The sequence below is a fragment of the Pongo pygmaeus genome, chromosome 1, assembly GCF_028885625.2.
Source record: "Pongo pygmaeus isolate AG05252 chromosome 1, NHGRI_mPonPyg2-v2.0_pri, whole genome shotgun sequence".
Taxonomy (NCBI): domain Eukaryota; kingdom Metazoa; phylum Chordata; class Mammalia; order Primates; family Hominidae; genus Pongo; species Pongo pygmaeus.
In genome coordinates, this window is record NC_072373.2 from 97,710,564 (window position 1) to 97,738,323 (window position 27,760).

At 41.8% G+C, this 27,760-nt stretch overlaps 2 protein-coding genes across 5 annotated transcripts in view; both read right to left on the reverse strand.

The window, feature by feature from the left end:
- Positions 1 to 357: 357 nt before the first annotated feature.
- Positions 358 to 1,644, reverse strand: LOC129016187 (late cornified envelope protein 2D-like). Its single transcript, XM_054455284.1, has 2 exons — positions 1,600 to 1,644; positions 358 to 931 (listed from the first exon to the last, which is right to left on the reverse strand). Exon 2 carries the CDS (start codon positions 909 to 911, stop codon positions 579 to 581), a length of 333 nt encoding a protein of 110 aa, XP_054311259.1. The 5' UTR covers positions 912 to 931; positions 1,600 to 1,644; the 3' UTR covers positions 358 to 578.
- A 9,508-nt stretch (positions 1,645 to 11,152) lies between these two features.
- Positions 11,153 to 27,760, reverse strand: part of LOC129016189 (late cornified envelope protein 2B) — a 56,749-nt gene continuing 40,141 nt past the window's right edge. For 3 of the 4 annotated variants that reach the window (XM_054455327.1, XM_054455298.1, XM_054455309.1), the window contains 3 exons: positions 15,514 to 15,646; positions 12,423 to 12,596; positions 11,153 to 11,727 (listed from right to left, as the gene is read on the reverse strand). In XM_054455327.1, the coding sequence (XP_054311302.1) occupies positions 11,374 to 11,706 (333 nt within the window). In that variant the 5' untranslated portion in view covers positions 11,707 to 11,727; positions 12,423 to 12,596; positions 15,514 to 15,646 and the 3' untranslated portion in view covers positions 11,153 to 11,373. The remainder of the gene's footprint in view (positions 11,728 to 12,422; positions 12,597 to 15,513; positions 15,647 to 27,760) is intronic. The other variant, XM_054455318.1, reaches the window with a different exon arrangement.

Sequence of the window (27,760 nt, forward strand, 5' to 3'; positions counted from 1 at the left end):
ATTTTATCCAACTATTGATTCTAATGGCAGGAAAGTTTGGCTTCATAGAGATGTGTTCTTCTCCCTAGAGAAGAACAAGTCTACAGAGCTTCCCAACCTTCCCAACATCTGGAATACCCAGAAAATTAGAACATGTGTCCGACTTAGTGGAGAGAAAGGCAAAGCTGCCATAGCCACAGGTGACCCTCTTCTAGCTCCATCCACCCTGCATTTGGGGGAATCAGTTCCTCGGAGCAGCTTTTCCTGTATCACCTACTCAGGTCCTGTCCTTGACCCATGAAGAGAATTTCTCTGAGGCCCTGACCTTTGGAGGATGTTTGAAATCTCAGAAGAGAAGAGAACGACCAAGACAATTTGTGAGTCAGAAATCAGAGCTTTATTATAACATGAGGTAAAGAAGGAAAAGAAAACCTGCAATTGAGGTGCTCCATCAAGTGCAAAGTTCTCCCAGGGAAGCCCCATGAGTCTTTGTGGTCCCTATCCACCCATGAATGGAATGAGAGGAAATGGAAAGAGTTAAGCATCAGGCTGTAGCAGGTTCTTAAACATTCTGTCCAAAGAGTTCTTCTTAGCCCAGGTCAGCAGCAGCCCCCAGAGCTGTGGCAGCAGCCAGAGCCCCCGGAAGGTTCACTCTCACAGCAATCATGGCTCTGGTGCCGGCGCCGATGGAAGAGATGGGGCCTGTGGTGGCTCAGGCAGCAGCCACCAGCCCCAGAGCTGCAGCAGCCCCCGGAGCTGGGACCACAGCAGCCCCCAGAGCTGGTACCACAGCAAGAAGAGACTGCAGGGGAACATGGAGCTGGGCACTGGGGTGGGCATTTAGGGGTACACTTAGGTGGACATTTTGGGGTACACTTGGGAGGACACTTGGGAGGGGGCTGGCACTGCTGCTGGTTTTGCTGGCAAGACATCCTGGCAGAGTTTAGTCAACCTAAAAGATAATAATGAAACTCTTTAAATATTTCAAACCAAGGATCATATTATACCTCTTCTAAAATCAGTGCATGTGTAGAAGAAGAATGATATTCAGATAATACAGTCACATCAGTAACCTGAAAGAAACAATTTGAATCTTTCCTCCAAATAAAAGCACATACATTTAAAAATCAACAGAATGAACTTCGTATTCTTCCTTTCAGGGGAAGCTGGGATTACTCTATCCTCACAAGCCTGAGTAGAGTATTCACAGCTCCATGAAGTACCTATTCCCTTAATACAAGCCCTAAGGACCAGCTAGGTGTTGCAGAACACACCAGGAGGTCCTCTGGAAAAAGATTTTGCAATGAAACCCCCAGATAAAAGACCCTGGCTTGAAGTATTTGCCAGTTTCCATGGTGTAAATATGCCCAACACGGCAGTTTTAAAGTTACCAACATGAAGTCACTAAACACAGGATTGGAAATGATGTGCACAGTTAGCTTTCCCCACCTGTATGAGCCCTGGTAGGCCTCAGAGCCTCAACAGATTCGAGGCAGACTGAATTCCATTCCTGCTCAGTATGGCAGAACACAAGCACACAGCTCTTTCTCCAGCCTATCTCCATCCTCCCCATCCCTCTGCCTTGCTCATACCCCTCTGGTATCCCAGGTTGCCACTCACCCTGGTCACACGCAGGAGCACAGACACGTCCCTGGGGAGTCAGAGCAGATGAAGTGCTGAAGCTGGATGTGTCTTTTATAGGGCCCAGGCTTGGCCCTGAAAAGAGCAGGAGGTGGCTCTTGCACAACCAGGCACGTGCTGGGTCATTCCTGACATTCTCCTGCCTCCTAGTCCCTGCAATCCAAAGAGGCCTCAGGAGCTTCCAGGACTCCTCTCTGGGGCTGTGGTCTAGAGAGGCTTTAGCCAGTCAGAGCCTCCACCAGGCGGTAACCCTAAAGAGTTAACTTAGGGTACCCAAGGGACCCATGCCTGGACAAGATCCTGTTCCCTGCATCTTTTGTATTCGTGTCCTCTGAGGAAACATCAGTTCTGAGCCACAACATTCCCTGACCTTGTAAAAGTGTTGCATTATAACCCCTTCCACCCTGAGCAGTTTCTTTTCCATGTCCTGCTGTGGATCCAGCCATCCCAGGGGGCTTCTACAGCCTTGGTTCTTTCTAGGCATCCCTCCCTTGCCTAGGCTCTCAGCCCTTCCTCCTGGCCTCTGTGTTTCTGCTTTTCCTCCGACTCACTGTGGCAAGCAGATTCAGTGGATTAAATCTGAGTTGATTCTGTGGTCTAGAGCAAAGAATATGATTGAGAATAAACAATTCCCTCTAAAATCAAAATATTGCCTTTAGTCGGAGGAACTGTATTGAATGTGCTACTGGAATCAGAAAACTTGCCTATGCTAACTGAGTGATCACTGGAAATTGCTACAACAATTATCAACAATTGCTAGAGTGTCACTATGATACTCACAATGAGTATCAGTTCTCATATGTAATGGTCGTTATAAACCAGGTATACCTTTCTCGCTGAGCTGTTTTTAATATTAAGTGAGAAGTAAGAAAGAGCTTAGTGTGACACTATGTGCCTGATAGACACTTAATAAATATGTGTTTAAAAGAAAAACTAATGCCATGTATTGGATACTTACCCAGGTCTTATGTGGCATTCACTGTCCATATAGAACCCTTACAAGACACTTAGCTTATTTGAAAACTCCCTTAGGAAGTAGACATCATTTCTTGTGGCTTCTATGGAAAGGGAACTCCTTTCTTATCATGAAGTAGAGGGTCAGAAAGGGGTCTACTTACTCAGAGTTCTGATTCAGGGTTGCACTAGACAGAGTTACCCATTCATTTATTCACTTATTTTAAACAGATATATGGAGGATGAACTTTGAAAACCTTATGCTAAATGGAAGAAGCCAACCACAAAAGACTGCATTTCTTATGATCCTATTTATATGAAATGTGTAGAGTAGGCAAATCTGTAGAACTAGAAAGGGAATGAGGCTTTAGCCAGTTACAGCCTCTCTCAGGCTGGACCCCTGAAGAGCTGACTTAGGGCATCTGAGGAACCAGAGCCTGGACAAGATTCTGTTCCCTGTATCTCCTTTTACTTTTATGCACATCCTCTGAGGAAAGATTAGTGGCTTCCAGGTACTTTAGCAGGCTGGGAGAAATTAGAACATTACAACTAATGGATACAGGTTTTCTTTCTGGAGTAATGAAAATGTTCTAAAATTGTGGTGGTGATTGTCCAACTCTATGAATGTATTGAAACCCACTGAATTAACACTTTAAATAAATGAACTATATAATATGTGAATTATGTCTCAATGAAGATGTTGAAATTAGAATTGAAAAAGATAGTTATTCACACCTCTGATTAAAACAGAAACAGACCGTGCCTTGACATTGCCTAATGCTTACTTGGTGGTGGAGGGCGGTTAGGTAGAAAGCATAGTTTCCCATTGTCTGCTTCTACCTAAGGGATTCTACTCACCTATTTATCCAGTCCTGTTTTCAGACCTGATTCCTGTTCTCAGAGAGCTTTTACCTCAAGGATAAAGTAAGTCCACAGTGTGATTAGAGCAGTGAATTCAAAAGGCATTCTTTGAAAGCCTACAACATTCTTGGAGCATATATGTCCAAACATAGGGATATAGAGGTGAACAATAAGTAGCCCATGACCTCAAAGACTGTAGAATTTAGTGGCCTTTTTGAAGATGACTGCAGAAAAACTGGATACCAAAGAAGATGACGTTTGAGGCCTGAACCTCCTGAGTCACTATTTCCCAATGTGATTAAAAGATGTTAGTTCATTCCACTGTCTTCATGGTGATATCACCCTCAGCTTCCTCATACTCTTTGACAAAGATATTTGTAACAATGTTGTAAGTGAGGAAATACGGGAGGCAAGCCTGTGTGTGTGTGTGTGCATGTGTGCACTGTGTGTGTATGCTGTATTCATATAAAAGTGCAAGTGAAATGAACATGCACATACATGAGCATCTGTATTGAGTGGTTGAATAAGCAATGGAAGGACTAATGGGAACCGATCCTTTGGGAAACCAGAACTGGGAGATAAACGGCTCTTTAACATGCCCACTTTTTCCCTTTATACCTCAAAAAATGGTGGGAATTGGTTCACAAGTCACCTGACTATAGATATTCTTGCTTCTGTCTCCATAGTCTTCACATCATCATGTGTGATCTCTCTGAGCCAGGAGACCCAGTGGGTCACATTGCCTGTGCGCCCTCAGGGACCACCCAAATACTTAATTGCCACATGAGTGTTGGCAGGATCAATGCATCATTTTAGTACCATATGGACAAGCATGTAGGTGTCGTGAGAAGAATGCCCTGTGGGTGATTTCAAACATTTCATCTGAAGTTCATGTCATCTGGCAAGTCACTCTCCTGCAGGCTGGTCTCTCCAAGTAGCTCCTTGATTTGTCTCCCTGGGAACTTAAACTCCATATATTCCAGAAAAACACTCCCTAGCAAATGTGGGAACTTTATTTTATCTACAGTACGAGAAAAAGCCTTACCATGTCTTTTTATTTGTCATCCTTTATTTAATAGATTGACCAATCCAAAATTTTCCTGTACCATATCTTTGTAGGCCTTTTGATCTTTTTGTCAATACTGTCTAGCACTGTCTAGTGCTAGACATAGTGATAGGGAGGAGCACAGCAGAGGGGTGTTCTGGGCAAAGCAAGAATTGGCCCGTCTAGTATTTACATACATATTTACACGACCTAAAGTGGATCGGTTTTATACCTACCTTAATTCATCAATTCCATGATACACTCTTCTAACACTTGTTAACAGCCCTTAAATCAGTATATATCATATGATTGGTGGCACGTAATAGTTGAATTTGCAGCATTTTTTTCTTTCCTTGCGGTGCATGAAATAAGGGTGCCCCTTACAATTGATAGCCTCTTATAGCTCATGAAATACAGTAGGTAGGAAGTGGGTCTGTAGATATGAAATGAAATGAGAGACAGAATTGACATTGGTTTAGCATTAGTTCTGTTTTTAAGAATGTCAGTTCTAACACTTTTAACTTGAGCTTATATGTTTCTTCATAGGTACTAATTCGATACTAATGTATTTTATAAACTGTCTGCCAGCACACCAAGAATACGTTTAAAAGGGCAAAATTATTCCCGTCCTGGCTCTAATTTATCTGACTTTATTATTCAATTCATTTTGAAACTCAGATACCTTGCCAAAAAACCACCAGCAATGCCAATGCCTTTAAAGGGCCCTCCACAGGGCCACTCCAGTGCACAGCCCAAGTTCACCTCTGAATCTTCTTGTGTGATCCCTGCATAGGAAGCAGCTGCAGCAATCATCAGTTCCCAGAGCTCCAGCTACTGTGCAGTGGTCAACAGCCTTGTCCGTGCTGTACTGACTACACTTCTGTGAAACCAAAGTGCAAAGGCCAAGGGCCTCCTCAGCCGCATGCTGCACTCCCTCTCTCCAGGCCTCCTAACATCACAGCTTTGTTGGGCTTACCATGGGGTTACCAAGTAGAAGGTTCTGTCTTCCCAATGTTCTCCAAAGGTCTGTCCAGAAATTTACCTTTATCCTAAGTGAAAATAAAACCACCATGGCATGTTCTTAGTGTGTCCTGGTCACTGTTGACCCTCTTCTGTCTCTTGGGTCATATCTCCAGTGACCTCCACGTATCCTCTCAGTCTCTGTGATGGTTAATTTTGCCCAGGCTATGCTGTGTTACCCAGTTGTTTGATCAAACAGCAATCCACATGTTTCTCTGTAAGTATTTAATCAGTAGACTGAGTAAGCAGACTATCTTCCCTAACATGAGCCTCATTCAATCAGCTGCAGCCTTTAATAATGGACACTGAGGTTTCCCAAAGAAGAAGAAATTATCCTCAAGACTGCAATGTAGAAACTCTGCCTGTTTCCAGACTACTGCCTTGCAGAATTTAGACTCAATGCTGCAACATCAACTGTTATCTGAATTTCCAGCCAAGATTTTGGACTTGCCAGACCACACAGTCATCGCATAAGCCAATTTCTTAAAATAAATTTATCTCTCTATTCTGTTTCTCTGCAAAACCCTAGCCAATTCAGGTCTACCTACTTCCCCATCTTCACCTGAGGTATAGGTTGAGTGGAGTTGTGCTTTTGGGTCAAATGCCTCCGTGTGTGTGTATATATATGCATACATACATGTGTGTACAATGATAAAAATAACAGAAAGTAATATAATAACTGATGCTTACTGACCATCTATTTTGTTCTAGGTATTATTTAAGTGTTTTATACACATTATCTCATTTAATCCTCATACTATTCCTGTGATGTAGGTAGTATTAATATTCCCACTGTACTAATGAGAAAACAAAGGCTCCTAGAGCTAAACAAATAGCTCAAGTTCACACAGTTGGGAATAAAGTTCAGAAAATTTAACCAAAAAAATTTCAATTAGTTTAGTATAATGTCAACAGGTTTCTGAGAACAAGTTTACACACAGCATAGATATACTACCGTACACACACACACACACACACACACACACACACAATGTCAGACCATCTGTCTAGTCCAGATTGTCAATTATTTTGTTTGGTGAGATGAATTTTCCAGATCATTTATAACTACGCTTTCTAAATCCCTCTCCCATACCAATTCCCTGCCAACCTCATTGTCTGTGTACCTCTCTTATATGCAATATCTATGCACTTACTTCTTAATCAAAACCAAGACAGAACCCATCGTTTTTCATGACCCAGACAGCACTATTTATAGGCTATCATGGGATAAAACTATGTTAATTACATATGATCACTACACACACACACCAACACCCTCACTGCCTATGTCCATTTATATCCAGTATTTCTTTCTAATCATTGGAATTAGAAGAATGTCAGTGTTAGATGAATAGGGCACATTAATTAAATATTCTATTTGCAATCACTGCTTATCCATGCCTTGGGATTCCCTGGAGCAAGGAACTATTTCCAAGAATTCTGTGCTGAGCAAATTAGGTAACTATTAAGCAGGTCTTACAAGAGTAAATGAGAGAAGGATATGATCAAATGAATTAAAAGAAAAGAACATCTCTAAAGAGAAAACAATTTGAGGATTTTCTTGGGCTGTCTCCCATTAGTAAATTCAATAATCAGAGTTTATTAATTCACTCTCATACACACTCAGCAAGTATTGTTGACTATGTGGCCAACTCTGGGGATACTACATGATATGAAAGGAATATAATATCTGCCCACTGTGACTATATTCTTCAGAAAGGATGGAGGGACGTGGATGAAGAGAAGGGCATGAGAAATAGAGGCTCATTTTGTGCAGTGTGGGAACTAACACAGAAACATTAGTATGTCAGGCAAGAAAAGCAGGGAATAGCTGTTTTAAGTCTAGCCTGTTGAGAAGAACTTACCATAAGCTGTTTGAATTTCACACACAGTAAATAGTGCATGCTTTCCCAGTTTAACTCCAGAGAACTTGTTGAGACCACAAAATGTAGTTAAATCACCTAGATTTGGAGTCTGAGAACCAGTTACTTGCCTTAAAACCTTAGAAGTGTGCCCAAAATTGTCTGTGCATCTGTCTTTTCATCTATGAAGTTGGAAAATAGCTGTAATTTCCTAATAGCAATATTGTGTGAATTAATTGTTATTTTGGTTGAGTTACACCTGAAACACTTATAAGAGTGCATATCTTATAACAAGTAAAAAAGTTTAGAATTACATAGTTTTACTCTTTCTGTACATAGTTCTGAATTAGGTGTGAAGAATGAGCAATGCAACCAGTGCGGGGGTGGACTAGGATTGAAATCTGACCTAGCAAGGTCAAGGAGCAACCATGAAGTGGTAACATGGGGAACTTCTTTCTGAATATTAATGGGTTTGCCAATTATTTACAAGCAGAGGGAGAATTGTTTAGAAAATGAAAAGTAGCCTTATCCTAGTTTACACATGTGTTCTGTTCAGCTGAATTCACTTCCAGCTGAACTCATGTTGAGATATCCTGCCAACTGAGCCAGCAACAGTAAGAGTCCCTCCAACAGTAAGAGTCCCTCCAAGAGCCGGCCGATATGCTTGTCCCTCAGTTTTTCTTAGCCCTGGGGGTAGTGTTGGTCCTGCTCTGGGAGCAGCTGCTCCTGGAGTTAGCACAGGCAAAACACAGTCAGCAGACCTTGGCTGCAGAGCTGCTGCAGCAGCAGTGACAGAGCCTGGGGAGTCAGTGAGAGAGCAGCGTAGCAGCTCTCAGGCACTGCTGTGGATCTCAGAGGGTCCGAGTTGAGATAACCACACACACAAGCATCCATCCTGGCCCAGAACTCCTTTTCTACTCTCCCCTCTTCCTGGGCTGACCCTCTGGAGACTCAAGAGGGTGACCAGGTAGAATTTTCACTCGATGTGGAGGTGAAAGTGCTCTCTGGGGATTCTGGCCCAGGTGACAATCTATCCACCTTTTCCTTTTCACAATGTGTTCTGGTTACTGTTGACTCTCCTCACTTGGGTCATATTTCAGATAACCCAGAGTTAATCATCTGTCACCCTCCCACTCTAAATACCTTTGAAAGAGATGCAGCCATAACACCAAGAATGGTTTCTGATTGGACAGCACACTTCTTCTCAGAGTCTCACCCTCTTCCTGCCCTTGAGAGATGATCCAGACCCCTGATCCTTGGCCTACTTCTGGGTGATGGGCGGATTAGAGGTGGGGAGACAGGCAGAAGTAACCTGGAGCTTCCTCCAGGCTTCCATAAGCCAGGTCTTGTGCCTGTCTCCAGGGAGCTCCCCACAGCACTCCAGACCTCAGCTGCAGGCAGTAAATTCCCCTGCCTAATCAACCTTCCAGGCAGATTTGCCTCAGTGCATACAGCAGAGACCATAAAGGTGGAAATGTGGGCAGGACGTTCCTGAATGTTGTGTTAAGAGGTTAAGAGGTAAGTGAAGTGTACCCAGAGAGTCTGTGTCACTATTTCCAGAAACCAGCAATCCAGCTGTCTTTACTCAGCAGGTTGAACTATATCAAGAACTATTTGATTGGATGTGTACACAATGTGTGTGCTCCGCTTTATTCTTAACTTACATCTTTAAATTTTGTCCAGAACCACACCACGTCCAGATATCAAAATTTATACTTCTCTATCCCTTCTGTACATACAAGCAGCCAGTGAGATTTAGGAAATTGTTGAGACTTTAGGAAAGCTCCGGTAAGAGGCTCTATTGGGGTCAGGGCCTTTTACGCACCCTTTCTCTTTCTTCAGACCTGAAGTACAGTGTTGCAGATCAGAACTCCATCAGGCATCTTGAGATCACCAACTGTTTCCAAGGAAATAAGCACTAATAATGAAATGACAAGACAGAGGGGTATCCATCTCTGAAGACTCTGGGGAACCACCGTACCAGCCATGGACTACTGACCTCTGACTTAATCACATGTGAGTGGAGATAGCCTGCTCTCCTTTTTAAATTGCTGTGATTTTGAGTTCCTGTGATAGTAGCAGAACGTAATTTCTAACACACATGCACACATGCCAAACATAAGATAAGATGCAAGTAAAAACCAATAGTCAGATTGGAAATTATTCTGTGTATGGAAGTTTAGATAAAGAAAGGATTATGTTCACCACGAAAGGAGCACATGGAGGCCCAGATAGCAGGCCCACTGGAGAAGGGAAGGGCCTGTGAGTTGCTCTTACTTAAGGCAGAGGTCCCTGAAAGCATACTTGGGTGTCCACCCCTCCACAGGCCAGCCTTCACCTGCCCCAGGCAACCTTAGGTCCCCTGCTCGGTGTTCTATTTTATACTGTTTGAGTTTTTTTATTTGTTTTGTTTGCTGACATGTAAACACTAAGGACAAGGGAAAACTTCTTAACCAACTCCGGAAACCCTGAAGCTATGAAAGCAAAGAAAGTCATATTTGAGTATTTAAAAACTACAAGTATTTCCACAGCAAAAGTTATTATAAACAGAGTCAATTAATTATGATGTATTAAATATTTTAATAAAGACAGATCAAGGTTAATATCCCTGATATATCAAGAGCTCTTGAAAATTGAAAAGAAAATTTTAAATCCTATTACAAATTTTGTAGAAATGGCCAATGTACATATTTATGGAAGCTCAAAATTACTACTGGTCAGGGATTTGAAAATTAGTTAATAATGAGACTGGCAAAATAATAAAGAGCATTAAGTCAAATAAACTGACTCAGTGCAGAGGGTGATTTAAAATGCAGATAGTACAGAATCTCAAACTGGTTAATCAGCCAGGTTTTTGTCTTAGTGGCACTAAGGGTAAGTAAGAAGCTAAACATATTAATAAGAGGCTCCATCTCTGTCAAAATCCATCTTTGCTGAATCCATTATCTTCATGTCGACACCTGTCAGCCTGAACGTAAGAAGTACTAGCCCTTATTTCCCCTGCTGTGCCCCTGCTTCCCTCCCCTTCCTCTATTAATACTTAAGATGCCCCACCCATCCTGGCACTTCTCCCCCCTCACATTCTGAGGGTGGCTTGGCAAAGAAGATAAGTATTGAAGGAGGAAAGTTCTATTCTTTCGTACAGCATTTTGTATTCTTTGTATTCTTATATTCCTTATATTCTTTGTATTTTCTAAGTAACACTTCCATGTTTTTTCATTTAATATCTCCATCACTCATCACTCCCCTGCCCAGCACATGGGCCAAGTGGCAGGACAGCATCCTGGGACTCAGATCTAACACTGTGAGGAACTGAAGCCAGGTGTCCAAGGCAGCAAGTCAAAAGGCTGATTTTAACCAGACTCATGAAAAGGAGCTGAGTGACCATGGGCTGTACTTTACAGGAGGAAGGGTCTCAACATCCGTTTCAAGCATTTTATCCAACTATTGATTCTAATGGCAGGAAAGTTTGGCTTCATAGAGATGTGTTCTTCTCCTTAGAGAAGAACAAGTCTGCAGAGCTTCCCAACCTTCCCAACGTCTGGATTACACAGAAAATTAGAACATGTGTCTGGCTTAGTGGAGAGAAAGGCAAAGCTGCCATAGCCAGAGGTGACCCTCTTGGAGCTCCATTCACTCAGCATCTGGGGGAATCAGTTCCTCGGAGCAGCTTTTCACGTATCACCTACTCATGTCCTGTCCTTGCCTCATGGAGAAAATTTCTTTGAGGGCCTGACCTTTGAAGGACATTTGAAATCTCAGAAGAGAAGACAATGACCAAGACATTTAGTGAGTCAGAAATCAGAGCTTTATTATAACATGAGGTAAAGGAGGAAAAGAAGACTTGCAATTGGGGTGTTACATCAAGCACGAAGTTCTTCCAGGGAAGCCCCATGAGTCTTTGTGGTCTCTGCTGACCAATGATTGGAATGAGAGGAAGTGGAAAGAGTATCCATCAGGCTGTAGCAGGTTCTTGGCCATTCAGTACCAAGAGCTCTTCTGTAGCCCAGGTCAGCAGCAGCCCCCAGAGCTGTGGCAGCAGCCAGAGCCCCCGGAAGGTTCACTCTCACAGCAATCGGGGCTCTGGTGCCGGCGCCGGTGGAAGAGACGGGGCCTGTGGTGGCTCAGGCAACAGCCACCAGCCCCAGAGCTGCAGCAGCCCCCGGAGCTGGGACCACAGCAGCCCCCAGAGATGGGACCACAGCAAGAAGAGACTGCAGGGGAACATGGAGCTGGGCACTGGGGTGGACATTTGGGGAGACACTTAGGTGGACATTTTGGGGTACACTTGGGAGGACACTTGGGAGGGGGCTGGCACTGCTGCTGGTTTTGCTGGCAAGACATGCTGGCAGGAGTTTAGTCAACCTAAAAGATAATAATGAAACTCTTTAAATATTTCAAACCAAGGATCATATTATACCTCTTCTAAAATCAGTGCATGTGTAGAAGAAGAAGGATATTTAGATAATACAGTCACATCAGTAACCTGAAAGAAACAGCTTGAATCTTTCCTCCAGATAAAAGTACATAGATAAAAAATCAACAGAATGAGCTTCTTACTCTTCCTTTCAGGGGAAATGGGTTGCTCTATCCTCACAAGCCTGAATAGAGTATTCACAGCTTCCTGAAGTACCTATTCCTTTAATACAAGCCCTAAGGACCAGCTGGGTGTTGCAGGACACACCAAGTGGTCCTCTGGAAAATATTTTGCAATGAAACCTCCAGATAAAAGGGCCTGGCTTGAAGTATTTGCCAGTTTCCATATGTAAATATGTAAACTTTGCCAGTTTCCATAGTGTAAATATGTCCAACATGGCAGTTTTGAAGTTACCAACATGAAGTCACTGAACACAGAATTGGAAAAGATGTGCACAGTTAGCTTTCCCCACCTATATGAGTTCTGGTAGGCCTCAGAGCCTCAACAGATTCGAGGCAGACTGAGTCCCATTCCTGCTCAGTATGGCAGAACACAAGCACACAACTCTTTCTCCAGCCTACCTCCATCCTCCCCATCCCTCTGCCTTGCTCATACCCCTCTGGTATCCCAGGTTGCCACTCACCCTGGTCACACGCAGGAGCACAGATATGTCCCTGGGGAGTCAGAGCAGATGAAGTGCTGAAGCTGGATGTGTCTTTTATAGGGCCCAGGCTTGGCTCTGGAAAGAGCAGGAGGTGGCTCTTGCACAACCAGGCACGTGCTGGGTCATTCCTGACATTCTCCTGCCTCCTAGTCCCTGCAATCCAAAGAGGCCTCAGGAGCTTCCAGGACTCCTCTCTGGGGCTGTGGTCTAGAGAGGCTTTAGCCAGTCAGAGCCTCCACCAGGTGGTAACCCTAAAGAGTTAACTTAGGGTACCCAAGGGACCCACACCTGGACAAGATTCTGTTCCCTGCATTTTTTTAATGCATGTCCTCTGAGGAAACATGAGTTCTGAGCCACAGCTTTCCCTGACTTTGTGGAAATGTTCCATTATGACTCCCTCCACCCTGAGCAGTTTCTCTTCCATGTCCTGCTGTGGATCCAGCCATCCCAGGGGGCTTCTACAGCCTTGGTTCTTTCTAGGCATCCCTCCCTTGCCTAGGCTCTCAGCCCTTCCTCCTGGCCTCTGTGTTTCTGCTTTTCCTCCAACTCACCATGGCAAGCAGATTCAGTGGATTAAATCTGAGTTGATTCTGTGGTCTAGAGCAAAGGATATGATTGAGAATAAACAATTCCCTCTAAAATCTAAACATTTCCTTCAGTCGGAGGACTTGTATTGAATGTGCTACTGGAATCAGAAAACTTGCATATGATAACTGGGTAATCTCTGGAAGTTGCTGTAACAATTATCAATAATTGCTAGAGTATTACTATCATACTTACTATGAGTGTCAGTTCTCACATGTAATGCCCATTATAAACCTAGCAGTGAGATATACCTATGTATATCTATTGTATATGTATACCTATACCTATGTATATGTATACCTATGTATATATATGTATATATATGTATATATATGTGTATATATGTATATGTGTATATATATGTATAAATATATGTATATATATGTATACCTATGTATATGTATTGTAATGTAAAGTGAGAAGTAAGAAAGAGCTAAGTATGACATTTTGTGCCTGATAGACCCTTAATAAATATATGTTTAAAAGAAAAACTAATGCTATGTATTGGATACTTGCCCAGGTCTTATGTGTCATTAATTGCCCATATAGAGCCCTTACCCTCAGAGAGCTTAACTCAACCAGACACTTCAATTATTTGAAACCTCTCTTGGGAAGTAGACATCATTTATTGGGGCTCCTATGGAGAGGGAACTCCTTTCCTACCAGGAAGTACAGGGTCAGCCAGGGGTCTAGTTATTCAGAGTTCTGATTCTGGGTTGCACTAGACAGAGTTACCCATTCATTTATTCATTTAGTTTAAACAGATACATTGAGGGCGAACCTTGAAAACATTACACTAAGTGAAAGAAGCCAGTCACAAAAGACTGCATATTGTATGATGTTATTTATATGAAATGTGTAGAGTAGGCAAATCTCTGGAAATAGAAAGGGGATGAGGCTTTAGCCAGTTACAGCCTCTCCCAGGCTGGACCCCTGAAGAGCTGACTCAGGGCACCTGAGGAACAAGAGCCTGGACAAGATTCTGTTCCCTGTATCTCCTTTTACGTTTCTGCCTGTCCTCTGAGAAATATCAGTGGCTTCCAGGTGCTTTAGCAGGCTGGGAGAAATTGGGAAATTACTGCCAAGGGATACAGGTTTTCTTTGCGGAGTAATGAAAATGTTCTAAAATTGTGGTGGTGATTGTCCAATTCTATGAATATACTGAAAACCATTGAATTAACACTTTAAACAAATGAACTACATAATATGTGAATTACGTCTCAATAAAGATGTTAAAAATAGAATTGAAAAAAATAGATATTCACACCTCTGATTAAAACAGAAACAGACTGCGCCTTCACATTGCTTAATGCCTACTTGGTAGTGGAGGGGAGGCTGCAGAGAAAGCATAGTTTCCCATTGTCAGCTTCTAACTGAGGGATTCTGTTCTCTTAGTTATCCAATCCTATTATCAGATCTGATTCCTGCTCTCAGGGAGCTTTTACCTGAAGGATAAAGTAAGTCAACAGTGTGGTCAGAGCAGTGAATTCAAAAGGTATTCTTTGAAAGCCTACAACATTCTTGAATCATGTATATCCAAATATAGGGATATAGAGGTGAATAATAAGTAGCCCATGACCTCAAGGACTGTAGAATTTTTGTAGCCTTTTTGAAGATGACTGCAGACAAACATGGGTCCAAAGAAGATGACGTTTGGGGCCTGGACCTCCTGAGTCACTATTTCCCAGTGTGATTAGAACATGTTAGTTCATTCCACTGTCTTCATGGTGATATCACCCTCAGCTTCCTCATACTCTTTGACAAAGATATTTGTAACAATGTGGTAAGTGAGGAAGTGGGGGAAGCAAGCCAGTGTCTCTGTGTGTGTGTGTGTGCGTGTGTGTTCTGTATGTGTGTATGTTGTATTTATATAAAAATGCAGGTAAAATGAACATGCACATACATGAACATCTGTATCGAGTGGCTGAATAAGCGATGGAAGTTGAATAAGCGATGGAAGATGAATAAGTCCCATTAGGGACCCGATCCCCTGGGAACAAGAATTGGGAGATAAGCAGCTGTTTAACATGTCCCCTTTGTCCCTTTATATCTCAGAAGTGTTGAGAATTGGTTCACAAGTCAGTGAAGAAACACCTGCCTGCAAGTATTCTTGCTTCTGTCACCACAGCCCTCACACCATCATAGGTGATCCCTCTGAGCCAGGAGACCCAGTGTCACACTGTGCATGTTCCCTCAGGGACCAGCCAAACACTTAATTGTTTCATGAGTGGTGGCAGGATCAATGCATGATTGCAGGACCACATGAACAAGTACATAGGTGACATGAGAAGAATGGCCTGGGATTGATTCCAGACATTTCATCTGAAGTTCACCTCATCTGGAAAGTCAGTCTCCTGAAAGCTGATATTTCCAAGTAGCTCCTTGAATTGTCTCCCTGGGAACTTATACTCCATATATTCCAGAAAATTAACCCCCACCAAATGCTGGAACTTTATTTTAGCCACAGTACAAGAAAAAGCCTTACCATGTCCCTTGATGTATCTCATCTTATTTAGTAGATTCACTAATCCAAATTTTCCCTTTACTATATCTTTGTAGTCCTTTTCATCTTCTTGTCAATACTGTCTGGCACTTTCTGATTTTGGCCGTCTCCACTCCTGAAAGTGTATGTGTGGAGATAAGGGTTTATTGAATTGTAATTTCCAAAAAGTTAAAAGCATGACTCATATAAATATATAGCAAGCATATTATAAAGATTTGTTTCACTTGTTAATAAGAGAATCAGCATGATGGTAATGCTGGTTCAAAGAATAGGAGAGACCAAAAAAATTCTCGAACAAGTTTGCAAATTTAGATACAAAACTGGTTAAAGTTTTCAAAGGCAATGAAACCATTAGGTTACATTTTCTAGAGCACACAAAATAATTTTCAACTTATAAATCTTCCATAAGTTAAATCTAGCTTTACAGTGTCTGGGCCTTAATCAATACCAAATATATTAAGTAAAATAATTCCACCATTTTTTTAAAAAAACCTAGAGGGTCATATAAACCTTAGGCAAGGTTGTTAGTTACTAGGAAGAAGTAAAAATTTAAAAGACTAATCAGAAATCACTTTTTTGCTTAAAGTTTTGGATAAGTTTAACCCCCAATTTCCTAACAAGAGATGGTTTCTCAGAAACTGGGGCTTCAAAATTTCCTAACAAGAGATGGTTTCTCAAAAAACTGGGGCTTCAAAACCCAGGTCCAGAATGGCTTCTTGCTGAAGTCATATTGGCTGATGGACATCAGAGGGGCATGAATTCCAGGCAGAGAGCTGCTGGAGAATTCACGTGTCATGGTCCTGCTAGAGCTGGGATTCACTTCAGATCTTGGTATTAGCATAGCTTATAAGAGATGTCCTAACACTGACCCGCGTCTGTTTTGCCTCATCTGGGACCTGCCATTTTCCTTGCCTGGTTACCAGGGTGAGTTTGTCATGGGGAGCCATCAAACTGGCTCTCAGCAGAACCATATGGGAGTCTTCAGAGCAACACCAGGAGTATGGAATATGAAAGGAGAAGACGGCCCAGCGATAGGGAGGAGCACAGCAGAGGGGTGTCCTGGGCAAAGCAAGAATTGGCCTGTCTAGTTTGTACATACATGTTTATATGACCTAAAGAGGATGAATTTTATACTTAATTCATCAATTCCATGATACACTCCTTACATTGTTTAACAGCCCTTAAATCAGTGTATACCATATGAATGGTGGTGTGTAATAGTTGAATTTGCAAAATTTTTTATTTTCTTGAGGTGCATGAAATAAGGGTGCCCCTTACAACTGATAGCCTCTTTATGTTCATGAAATATAGTAGGTACGAAATGGGCATGTAGATATGAAATGAAATGATGAGAGACAGAAATTGACATTAATTTAGCATTAGTTCTGTTTTCAGGAATGTCACTTCTAACACTTTTAACTTGGGGTTATATGTTTCTTCATAGGTACTAGTAGATACTAATGTATATTATAAACTGTCTGCCAGCACACCGTGAATAGGTTTAAAAGGGCAAAATTATGCCCATCTTGGCTCTAATTTATCTGACTTATTACTCGATTAATTTTAAAGCTCAGATACCTTGCCAAAACACCACCAGTAATGCCAATGCCTTTAAAGGGCCCTCCACAGTGCCACTCCAGTGCACAGCCCATGTTCACCTCCAGTTTTCTTGTGTGACTGACCCTGCATGGGAAGCAGCTACAGCTTCATCAGCTCCCAGAGTTCCAGCTACTGTGCAGTGGTCAGCAGCCTTGTCTGTGCTGTACTGACTACACCTCTGTGGAACCAAAGTGCAAAGGCCAAGGGCCTCCCCAGCCGCATGCTGCGCTCCCTCCCTCCAGTCCTCCTAACATCACAGCCTTGTTGAGACTCATGGGGTTACCAGGTAGAAGGTTCTGTTTTCCCAATATTCTCCAAAGGTCTGTCCAGAAATTTGCCTTTATCCTAAGTGAAAATAAAACCATCATGGCATGTTCTTAGTGTGTCCTGGTCACTGTTGACCCTCTTCTGTCTGTTGGATCATATCTCTAATGACCTCCATGTATCCTCTCAGTCTCTGTGATGGTTAATTTTGCCCAGGCTATCCTATGATATCCAGTTGTTGATCAAACACCAGTCCAGATGTTGCTTTGTGTGTATTTAATCAGTAGACTGAGTAGGCTGATTATCTTTCCCAACGTCAGCCTCATCCTATCAGCTGAAGCCTTTAATAGCAGAGACTGAGGTTTCCAAAGAAGAAGCAATTGTCATCAACACTGCCATATAGAAACTCTGCCTGTTTCCAGACTACTGCCTTGCAGAATTTAGACTCAAGGCTGCAACATCAACTGTTACCTGAATTTCCAGCCTGCTGGCCTGCATATTCATTGCAATTATCATGCGATGATTGTGGGGTCTGGCAAGATTTCAGACTTGCCAGCCCCCACAGTCATCACATTAGCCAATTTCCTAATATAAATTTCTCCCTCCGTCTCTTCTATTTCTCTGGAAATCCCTAACTAATACAGTTCTCCTTACCTCCATGTCTTCCCCTGAGGTATAGATTGAGTGGAACTGTACTTTTGGGTCAACTGCTTCCATATGTATATATACATATATGCACACACGTGTCTGTACAAATGATAAAAATAACAAAATGTAACATAATGACTGATGCTTGTTGACCACCTATTTTGTTCTAGGTGTTATTTAATTGTTTTACACACATTATCTCATTTAATCCTCATGCCAATCCTGTGATGTAGGTAGTATTAATATCCCCACTATACTAATGAGAAAACCAAGACTCCTAGGACTAAACAAATAGCCCAACTTCACACAGCTGGGAATAAAGTTCAGAAAATTTAACCAAAAAAAATTTTGAGAACTTTAGTATAAGGTCAACAGATTTCTGAGAACAAATTTACACACAGCTTAGATACAGTACCATACACACACACACACACACACACACACAGTGTCAGACCAACTGTCTGGTCCAGATAGCCAATTATTTTGTTTGGTGGGATGAATTTTCCAGATTATTTATAACTATGCTTTCTAAATCTCTCTCTCATACCAAGTCCCTGACAAACTCATTGTCCATGTAACCTCTCTTTCATGCAATATCTATGCACTTACTTCCCAATCAAAACAAAGACAGAACCTATCGTTTTTCATGACCCAGACAGCACTATTTATAGGCTATCATGGGATAAAACTATGTTAATTACATATGATCCCTACACACACACACATCAGTGCCCACACTGCCTATGCCCATTTGTATCCAGTATTTCTATCATTTTAATCACTAGAATTAGAAAAATTTTAGTGTTATATGAATAGGTTACATTAATCAAATATTATAATTGCAATCACTGTCTATCCATGCCTTGGGACTCCCTGGAGCAAGAAACTATTTCCAAAGACTCGGTACTGAGCAAATTAGGTAAACATTAAGCAGCCTTATGAGAGTAAACGAGAGAAGGATATGATCAGGTGAATTAAAAGAACAGAATATCACTAAAGAGAAAAAAAATTGAGGATTTTTTTGGAATGTCTTCTATTAGTAAGTTCAATGTTCAGAGTTCAAAAATCACTCTCACACACACTCATCAAGTATTGCTGACTATGTGGCAAACTCTGGAGTACAACATGATATAAAAGAAATATAATCTCTGCCCACTGTGACTATATTCTTCAGAAAGGACAGAGGCACATGGGTGAAGAGAAAGGTATGAGAAATAGAGATTTCTTTTGTGCAGTATGGGAACTAGCCCAGAAACATTAGTATATCAGGCAAGAAAATTAGGGGATAGCTGCTTTAAGTCTAGCTTGTTGAGAAGATCTTACCATGAGCTGTTTCAATTTCACACATGGTAAATAATGCAGGCCTTTCCAGTTTAACTCCAGAGAAATGGTTCAGATCACAGACTAAGTAGCTATATCACCTAGAGTTATATTCTGAGTACCAGGTACTTGCCTTAGAACCTTAGAAATGTTCTCAAAGTTGTCTGTGCCTCTGTTTTCTCATCTATGAAGTGTGGAAAATAACTGTAATTACCTAATAGCAACATTGTGTGAATTAATTGATCCTTTGGTTGAGTTACACATAAAACACTTATAAAAGTACATATTTTATAACAAGTACAAAAGTTTAGAATTACCTAATTCTACAATTACTGTACAGAGTTCTGAATTAGGTGTGCAGCTGCAGCAATGCAACCAGAATGAGGGTTGACTAGGATTGAAATCTGACCTAGCAAGGCCAAAGAGCAACCATGAAGTGGTAACATGGGGAATGTCTTTCTGAATATTAATGGCTTCGCCAATTAATTAGGAGCAGAGGGAGAATTGTTTAGAAAAAGCAAAGGTATCCTTATTCTAGGTTTACACAGGTGGTCTACTGCTGAATTCACTCTCAGCTTAACTCATGTTGAGATATCCTGAAAACTGAGCCAGCAGCAGGCTCCCTCCCAAGAGTCTGCCAATATACTCATCCCTCAGTCTCAAGTTTTTCTTAGCACTGGAGATACTGTTCATCCTGCTCTGGGAGCAGCTGCTCCTGGAGTTAGCATGGGCACCACAGAGCTGCTGACTTTAACTGCAGAGCTGCTGCAGCAGCAGTGACAGAGCCTGGGAAGTCAGTGAGAGAGAAGCGCAGCAGCTCTCGGGCACTGCTGTGAATCTCAGAGGGTCCGAGTTGGGATAACCACACACTCAAGAATCCATCCTGGCCCAAAACTCCTTTTCTACTCTTCCCTCTTCCTGGGCTGACCCTTTGGGGACACAAGAGAGTGACCAGGTAGAATTTTCACTCGATGTGGAGGTGAAAGTGCTCTCTGGGGATTCTGGCCCAGGTGACAATACATCGACATTTTCCTTTTCATAATGTGTTCTGGTTACTGTTGACTCTCCTCACTTGGGTCATATTTCAGATAACCCATCTCAGAGTTAATCATCTGTCACCCTCCAGCTCTCAATACCTTTGAAAGAGATGAAGCCATAACACCAAATATGTTTTCTTCTTGCACACTTCTTCTCAGAGTCTCACCCTCTTCCTGCCCTTGAGAGATGATCCAGACCCCTGGTTCTTGGCCCACAGCTGGGTGATGGATAGATTAGAGGTGGGGAGACAGGCAGAAGTAACTCTGAGCCTACCCCAGACGTCCATAAGCCAGGTCTTGTGCCTGTCTTCAGAGAGCTCCCCACAGCACTCCAGACCTCAGCCTCAGGCAGGGAATTCCCCTGCCTAATCAACCTTCCATGCAGGCTTGCCTCAGGGCATACAGCAGAGCCCTTGGAGGTGGAACTGTGGGCAGGACGTTCCTGAATGTTTGTGTTAAGAGGTAACTGAAGTGCACTCAGAGACTCTGTGTCACTATTTCGAGATAACCAGCAATCCAGCTGTCTTTACTCAGCAGGTCAAACTGTATAGAAAATTACTTAATTGGATAGTGCCCAATATACATGTCCCCTTCATTCTTAACTTATATCTTTAAATTTGGACCAGAACCAAATCATGTTCAGATATCAAAATTTACACTTCTCCCTCCCCCTTGTATGTACAAGCAGCCAGTGAGATTTAGGAAATTGTTGGGACTTTAGGAAAGCTCAGGTAAGAAAGAGGCTTTACTGGGGTCAGGGCCTTTTACCCACCCTTTCTCCTTCTTCCTACCTGAAGCACAGTCTTGCAGATCAGAACTCTATCAGGCACCTCGAGATCACCAACTGCCTCCCAGGAAACAACTGCTAACAATGAATTGACAACACAGAGGGGTATCCATCTCTGAAGACTCCGGGGAACCACCATACCAGCCATGGACTACTGACCTCTGACTTCATCATATGTGAGTGGAAATAGTCTGCTTTCCTTTTTAAATTGCTGTAATTTTGAGTTCCTCTGATAGCATCAGAGCATAATTTCTAACACACCTGCACACATGCCAAACACAAAGTAAGATGCAACTAAAAACAAATGTTAGACTGCATAAAGAAAATATGGCACTTATACACCATGGAATACTATTCAGCCATAAAAAAGGGTGAGTTCATGTCCTTTGGGGGGACATGGATGAATCTGGAAACCATTATTCTCAGCAAACTAACACAGGAACAGAAAACCAAACACTGCATGTTCTCACTCATAAGTGTGAGTTGAAAAATGAGAACACATGGACACATGGAGGGGAACATCACACACCAGGGCCTGTCAGTGGGTAGGGGGCTAGGGGAGGGATAGCATTAGCAGAGATACCTAATGTAGTCGATGGGTTGATGGGTGCAGCAAACCACCATGGCACATGTATACCTATGTAACAAGCCTGCACGTTCTGCACATGTATCCCAGAACTTAAAGAATAATTTAAAAAAAAAAACAGTTAGATGGGAAATTATTCTGTGTATGGAGGGTTAGATAGAGAAAGGAAGTTGCTCACCGTGAAAGGAGCACATGGAGGCCCAGATAGCAGGCCCATTGGGGAAGGGAATGGCTGGTGGTTTGCTCTTACTTAAGGCAGAGGTCCCTGAAAGCACACTTGGGTGTCCACCTCTCTGTAGTCCAGCCTTCAACTGCCCCGGGCAACCTTAGGTCCCATGCTTGGCAGTCCATTTTGTACTGTTTGGTTTTTTCATTTGTTTTCTGCTCACATGTAAACACTAAGGACAAGGGAAAACTTCTTAACCAACTCAGGAAACCCTGAAGCTATAAAAGCAAAGAAAGTCATATTTGAGTGTATAAAAACTAAAAATGTTTCCATAGCAAAAGCTATTATAAACAGATTCAATTAAATCTGATGCATTAAATATTTTAATAAACACAGATCAAGGTTAATGTCCATGATATATCAAGAGCTCTTGAAAATTGAAAAGAAAATTTAATATCATATTACAAATTTTGTAGAAATGGCCAATGTACATATTTTTAGAAGCTCAAAATTACTACTGGTCAGGGACTTGAAAATTCAGTTAATAATGAGACTGGCAAAAATAATGAAAAGCATCAAGTCAAATAAACTGACTCAGTGCAGTGGGTGATTTAAAATGCAGAGAGTACAGAATCTCAGACTGGTTAAACAGCTGGGTGTTTGTCTTAGCAGCAGTAAGGATGAGGAGGCAGATGAACATCTTAATAAGAGACTCCACCTCTGACAGAACCTCTCTGCACTGAATCCATCATCTTCATTTAGACACCTGTCAGCCTGAACCTAAGAAGCACTAGTCCTTATTTCCCCCTGCTGTGTCCTTTTCCCTTAACACTGAGAGGAAGAGACGCCAGGTGTCTGAGGGAGCAAGTCAAAAGGCGGATCTTAACCAGACTCACCCTCCTGGGACGGGAGTTCACTGAACATGGGCTGTACTTTGCAGGAGGAGGGGTCTCAACATTCGTTTCAAGCATTTTATTCAACTGTTGATTCTAACAGCAGGGAAGTTTTGCTTCATAGAGACGTGTTCTTCTCCCAGAAGAACAAGTCTACAGAGTTTCCCAACCTTCCCAACGTCTGGAATACACAGAAAATTAGAACATATGTCTGGCTTAGTGGGGAGAAAGTCAAAGCTGCCATTGCCAGAGGTGATCCTCTTGGAGCTCCATCTACTCTGCAGTTGGGGTAATCAGTTCCTCGGAGCAGCCTTTCATGTATCACCTATTCATGTCCTGTCCTTGCCTCATGAAGAGAATTTCTCTGGGGCCCTGACCTTTGGAAGACATTAGAAATCTCAGAAGAGAAGAGAATGACCAAGACATTTAGTGAGTCAGAAATCAGAGCTTTATTACAATATGAGGTAAAGGAGGAACAAGAGCCTGGACAAGATTCTGTTCCCTGTATCTCCTTTTACGTTTCTGCCTGTCCTCTGAGAAATATCAGTGGCTTCCAGGTGCTTTAGCAGGCTGGGAGAAATTGGGAAATTACTGCCAAGGGATACAGGTTTTCTTTGCGGAGTAATGAAAATGTTCTAAAATTGTGGTGGTGATTGTCCAACTCTATGAATATACTGAAAACCATTGAATTTACACTTTAAACAAATGAACTATACAATATGTGAATTACGTCTCAATGAAGATGTTAGAATTGAAAAAAATATTCACACCTCTGATTAAAACAGAAACAGACTGCGCCTTCACATTGCCTAATGCCTACTTAGTGGGGGAGGGGAGGATGCGGAGAAAGCATAGTTTCCCATTCAGCTTCTAACTGAGGGATTCTGTTCTCTTAGTTATCCAATCCTATTATCAGATCTGATTCCTGCTCTCAGGGAGCTTTTACCTGAAGGATAAAGTAAGTCAACAGTGTGACCAGGGCAGTGAATTCAAAAGGCATTCTTTGAAAGCCTACAACATTCTTGGATCATGTATGTCCAAACATACGGATATAGAGGTGAATAATACGTAGCCCATGACCTCAAGGACTGTAGAATTTTGGCCCTTTTGAAGATGACTGCAGACAAACATGGGTACCAAAGAAGATGATGTTTGGGGCCTGGACCTCCTGAGTTACTATTTCCCAATGTGGTTAAAAGATGTTAGTTCATTCCACTGTCTTCTTGGTGATATCACCCTCAGCTTCCTCATACTCTTTGACAAAGATATTTGTAACAATGTTGTAAGTGAGGAAGTAGGGGAGGCAAGCCTGTGTGTGTGTGCGTGTGTGCACTGTATGTGTGTATGCTGCATTCATATCAAAGTGCAAGTGAAATGAACATGCACATACATGAACATCTGTATTGAGTGGTTGAATAAGCGATGGAAGAGCTAATGGGATCTGATCCCCTGGGAAACCAGACTTGGGAGATAAGCAGCTCTTTAACATATCCACTTTGTCCCTTTATATATCAGACATGTTGAGAATTGGTTCACAAGTCATTGAAGAAACACCTGCCTGCAAGTATTCTTGCTTCTGCCTCCACAGTCCTCACACCATCATATGCGATCCCTCTGAGCCAGGAGACCCTGTGTCAAGTTGCCCATGTTCCCTCAGGGACCAGCCAAACCATTGCCACACGAATGTTGGCAGGATCAATGCATGATTGCAAGACCTCATGAAGGAGCACATAGGTGTCATGAGAAGAATGGCCTGGGGGTGATTTCAGACATTTCATCTGAAGTTCACCTCACCTGGAAAGTCAGTATCCTGCAGGCTGGTCTCTCCATGTAGCTCCTTGATTTGTCTCCCTGGGAACTTAAACTCCATATATTCCAGAAAATTATTCCCCACAAAATGCTGGAAATTTATTTTAGCCACAGTACAAGAAAAGCCTTACCATGTATCTTGATGTATCTCACCTTATTTAATAGATTCACTAGTCCAAATTTTCCCTTTACTATATCTTTGTAGCCCTTTTGATCTTCTTGTCGATACTGTCTGGCACTGTCTGGTTTGGGCCTGTTTTCACTCCCAAAAGAGTAAGTGTGGAGATAAGGGTTTATTTAACTATAACTTCCAAAAAGTTAAAAGTATATTTATATATGTTAATATATAGCAGACATATATCAAAGATTTTTTTCACTCGTTAATATGGGAACCAGCATGATGGTAATGCTGGTTCAAAGAATTGGAGATAACAAAGTATATACAGTCAGAGGAAAAAATTCTAAAACAAGATTGCAAATTTAGATACATACTGGTTACAGTTTTAAAAGGCAATGAAACCATGAGGTTATAAATCTTCTGTAAGTTCAATCTAGCTTTACAGAGTCTGAGCCTTAATCAACACCATATATAGTAAGCAAAATCATCCCACCAATTTTTTTAAAAAAAACCTAGAGTCTTATAAATCTTAGGCAAGGTTGTTAGTTACTAGGAAGAAGTGAAAATTTAAAAGACTGATCAGAAATCACTTTTTGGCTTAATTTTAAGTTCTGGACAATTTTATCCCCTAATTTTTAACAAGAGATGATTTCACAGGAAAGTGGGGCTTCAGAACCCAGGTCCAGAATGGCTCCTTGCTGAAGTCATATTTGGCGATAGACATTAGAGGGGCATGAACTCCAGGCAGAGAACTGTTGGAGAATTCACATGTCGTGGTCCTGCAAGAACTGGGACTCATTTCAGATCTTAATATTAGCATAACTTTTAAGAGATTTCCTAACACTGCCCTGCATCTGTTCTGCCTCATCTGGGACCTGCCATTTTCCTTAGCTGGTTGCCAGAGTGAGTTTACCACTGGGGGCCATTGAACTGGCTCTCGACAGAACCACATGGGAGTCTAAAGAGCAACACCAGGAGTATGGAATACGAGAGGAGAAGAGGGCCCTGCGATAGGGAGCAGGACAACAGAGGGGTGTTCTGGGCAAAGCAAGAATGGCCCGTCTAGTATTTACATACATATTTATATGAGCTAAAGAAGATGGGTTTTATACTTAATTCATCAATTCCATGATACACTCTTCTTACATTTGTTAACAGCCCTTAAATCAGCATATAGCATATGATTGGTGGCATGTAATAGTTGAATTTGCAACATTTTTCTCTTTCCTTATGGTGCATGAAATAAGGGTGCCCCTTACAACTGATACCCTCTTAAAGCTCATGAAATACAGTAGGTAGGAATTGGGTCTGTAGATATGAAATGAAATGATGAGAGATAGAAATTAACATTGATTTAGCATTAGTTCTGTTTTCAGGAATGTCACTTCTAACACTTTTAACTTGGGGTAATATGTTTCTTTACAGGTACTAACTAGATACTAATGTATTTTATAAACTGTCTGCCAGCACACCGTGAATAGGTTTAAAAGGGCAAAATTATTCCCGTCCTGGCTCTAATTTTTCTGACTTATTATTCAATTCACTTTCAAACTCAGATACCTTGACAAAACACCACCAGCAATGCCAATGCCTTTGAAGGGCCCTCCACAGTGCCACTCCAGTGCACACCCCATGTTCACCTCCAGTTCTTCCTGTGTGACTGAACCCTGCATGGGAAGCAGCTCCAGCTACTGTGCAGTGTCAGCAGCCTTGTTTGTGCTGTACTGACTATATCTCTGTGGAACCAAAGTGCAAAGTGCAAAGACCAAGGGCCTTCCCAGCTGAATGCTGTGCTCCCTCTCTCCAGTCCTCCTAGTTTTATGCAATATCTATGCACTTACTTCCCAATCAAAACTAAGACAGAACCCATCATTTTTCATGACCCAGACAGCACTATTTATAGACTATCATGGGATAAAACTATGTTAATTACATATGATCACTACACACACACACCAGCAACCTCACTGCCTATGTCCATTTATATCCAGTATTCCTATCTTTTTAATCACTGGAATTAGAAGAATTTCAGTGTTAGATGAACAGGTCACATTAATTAAATATTATAATTGTAATCACTGCATATCCATGCCTTGGGATTTCCCAGAGCAAAGAACTATTTTCAAAGATTCTGTGCTGAGCAAATTAGGTAATCATTAAGCAGGTCTTACAAGAGTAAATGAGAGAAGGATATGATCAGCTGAATTAAAAAAAAAAAAAAACAGAACATCTCTAAAGAGAAAACAATTTGAGGATTTCCTGGACTGTCCTCCATTAGTAAGTTCAAAAATCAGAGTTCATTAATTCACTCTCACATACACTCAGCAAGTATTGTTGACTATGTGGCCAACTCCGGAGATACAACATGATATGAAAGAAATATAATCTCTCCCCACTGTGACTATGTTTCAGTGTAGAGACAGAAGCTTGACAAATAAAAAAATATATATAATTACTAATTATAAATGGTTCTCAATTTATGATGGTTCAACTTAGGATTTTTCAACTTTATTATTTTGGTAGAAATTATACTTGGGATTTTGAATTTTGATGTTTTCCAAAGCTAGCAATACATCCTGTGAATGAAAGTCTGTGTTGATGCCTGGCACACTGCTGCAGCTCCCAGTCAGCTATGGGGTTGCAAGCATAAGCAGTCAATACCCTATGGTGTACGCTGTTGCCAGATGATCTTGCTCAACTGTTGGCTAATGTAAGTGTTCTACGCCTGTTTAAGGAAGGCTAGGCTAAGCTATGATGTTTGGTAGGTTAGTTATATTAAGTGTGTTTTTGACTTAGGATTTTTCAACTCGCCATAGGTTTATCTGGACATAAACCCATCATAAATTGAGGAACATCTGTATAGGCATTCAGGCGGGTGGAACTATCCCATTGCAGGTTTTCAAATGTTGCTAGGAATTCCCGTTGAGACCCAACCTTATTTCTCAAGGCCTTTCCTGACTGACTATTCTGGAGGTCCAACAGAGGTGGGTACTAAGATTGCT

Excerpts from the sequence above, each read along its gene's own strand:
- LOC129016187 (XM_054455284.1), bottom strand. The coding sequence starts at position 911 with ATGTCTTGCCAGCAAAACCAGCAGCAGTGCCAGCCCCCTCCCAAGTGT.